The following is a 2,500-nucleotide window of genomic DNA, read 5'->3' as shown; positions in this document are numbered from 1 at the left end:
GACAGGGAGAGACACAGAGAGAGAGAGAGAGATGGGGTGAGAGGGAGAAAGAGAGAGAGAGAGATGGGAGAAAGACGCTGACAGAGACACACAGAGAGAGAGAGAGAGAGAGAGAGAGAGAGAGAGAGAGAGGAGTAAGAAACTGACAGAGAAAGAGAGAGGGAGAGAGAGAGAGAGAGAGACAGAAAGAGAGAGAGAATAACTGAAACAGCATTTTTTTTCATTTATACTGACTTAAATGTCCGTTACGAACTGTGCAGTAACTTTGCCACATAAAATAATCATTGTCTCATGTATTGTTTGCATTGTGTCCCGTTTATTTCGTTTTATCCACGGTTCTCCCACGGGGTCTTTTAGGACTAACTCTAAGAGTCATGCGTGTGTGGGAGCGAAACAATAGAATGTCACTGAGTGTGGCCTTTTTTTTCTGTTTTTCTTTCATGATTTTCATTTGGAACCTTTGCCTTCTACTTATCTTTTTCCCTGCACTACATTTTAATGTGCTTACCTTTCATTCATTTATCTAATTTTCTTTATTCATTCATTCTTTTTTTAATTGTGTATTAATTTATATATTTATTTAATTGTTTGTTTGTTTGTTTGTTTATTCATCGCTGTTTGATTATTCATTCATTCAGTTTTATTTAATCGTTTATTTATCTACTTATTTATTCATTTATTTATTTGTTTATTCATCTATTTATCTATCATTTATTTCATTGTATCATAATTGTCCTTTCCTCAAGGCCTGACTAAACGCGTTGGGTCAAGTTACGCCACTGGTCAGGCTTCAGCTGAGCAGAGTTGGTGTAGCTTGTTATGGTATCAGTATCAGTATCAGTGTCAGTGTCAGTGTCAGTAGCTCAAGGAGGCGTCACTGCGTTCGGTCAAATCCATATACACTACACCACATCTGCCAAGCAAGATGCCTGACCAGCAGCGTAACCCAACGCGCTTAGTCAGGCCTTGAGAAAAAGAAAAAAAAAGAAAAAAAAAAGATAAATACACAAAAATACTACTAATGTTATGCATGTATGTATGCATGTACTACTAGCATGTTATGGATTTGTCTGAACGCTGTGGCGCCTCCTTGAGAAACTGAACCGAACTGATCTGTACTGGACTTGATTCGCGAACAATAGGACTGATGCTGACAATGGGGATGGAGAGAAGGGAAGACAGCAGCACAGTATCAGTCTCTTAAGGAAGAGGCGTCACTCGGAGTTCAGTTCGGACAAATCCATATACGCTACACCACCACATCTAGATACGGTACCAAGGCAGATGCCTGACCAGCAGCCTCACCCAACAACACGCTTTAACTGGGCCTGGCATGCATGCATAGATTTTGTGTGTGTGTGTGTGTGTGTGTGTGTGTGTGTGTGTGTGCACCTATCCGAGTGAATTTCTTCCGCGGAATTTTGCCAGGGGACACCACTCTCGTTGCCTTTTTTTTCAGTGCGCTAAGTGCGTGCTGCACATGCAAACTCTCGGTCTATCGCCTCGCCCGAATGACTAGACGCACAGTTCGTTTTTCCAGTCAAACTTGGGTGAAAGGACGAGAGCGGGATTCGAACCCAGACCCCAGTGGTGCCAGTAGCATTACATGGTGCTAACGTCTGGACAGTTACACGTGACTAAATGCCTACGTTGACCGAACTACGCCATTGGTCAGTTCCATACTACACACAGTCAGTAGCGGGTTACGACCATACTAGGCTCTTCCGTCCGAGCAATGCAACTGGCTCCAGTGGTCAGTTCCATGCTACACACAGTCAGTAGCGGGTTACGACCATACTAGGCTCTTCCGTCCGAGCATTACAACTGGCTCCAGTGGTCAGTTCCATGCTACACACAGTTAGTAGCGGGTTACGACCATACTGGGCTCTTCCGTCCGAGCAATGCAACTGGCTCTCAGATCCTCACGGGACGAGCTATCTGTGTTGGCAGACGAGAGTCTTAACCATTCTACCAACCTTCGAGAAGGGAGTGACAATGACAATATGAGTACTTATGTAGCGCCTATTCTCGGTCAGAGGTCAAGCTCTAAGCGCTTTACAAACACGGGGTCGTTTGCGCAACAGGCTGTCTGCCTACCTGGGTTGAGCCGACTGTTAGCTGCCATTTGGGCGCTCGTCATTCGTTTCCTGTGTCATTCAATTATGTTTCAGTTACACACACATACACACTCATACAGACACGTAACATTTTACGTGTATGACCGTTTTGTTCATTTACCCGACCATGTAGGCACCTATACTTCGTTTTCAGGGGTACGTTATTTCCGTAACCCCACCGAACGCTGACATGGGGGGAGTGGGGGAGGGGGGCTCACTGACCTCGAGTCCAGGGTCTGACGGTGACGTTGAGGAAGGCAGGCGGCACGGGCACGGGCGGTCCGTAGCTGTCGTCCAGCAGGTAGTGCCAGAGGACACTCATCTGCAGCGAGAAGTGGCTGTTGAGCTGGAAGTCTGTGCCCTGCTGCAGGCTGCAGACACAC

General features: G+C 45.8%; 1 protein-coding gene across 1 annotated transcript in view; it reads right to left on the bottom strand.

Moving 5' to 3' along the window:
• LOC143280256 (uncharacterized) overlaps positions 1–2,500 on the bottom strand; it is a 30,399-nt gene that overhangs the window by 21,764 nt on the left and 6,135 nt on the right. The window contains exon 5 of the mRNA XM_076584886.1: positions 2,340–2,500. This exon is cut by the window's right edge and continues 42 nt beyond it. Coding sequence (XP_076441001.1) covers positions 2,340–2,500 — 161 coding nt within the window. The remainder of the gene's footprint in view (positions 1–2,339) is intronic.

This window comes from Babylonia areolata, chromosome 3, assembly GCF_041734735.1.
Source record: "Babylonia areolata isolate BAREFJ2019XMU chromosome 3, ASM4173473v1, whole genome shotgun sequence".
NCBI classification, from domain to species: Eukaryota; Metazoa; Mollusca; class Gastropoda; order Neogastropoda; family Buccinidae; genus Babylonia; species Babylonia areolata.
The sequence above is the reverse complement of the archived record's forward strand: the minus strand, read 5'-3'. Positions and strand labels throughout refer to the sequence as shown.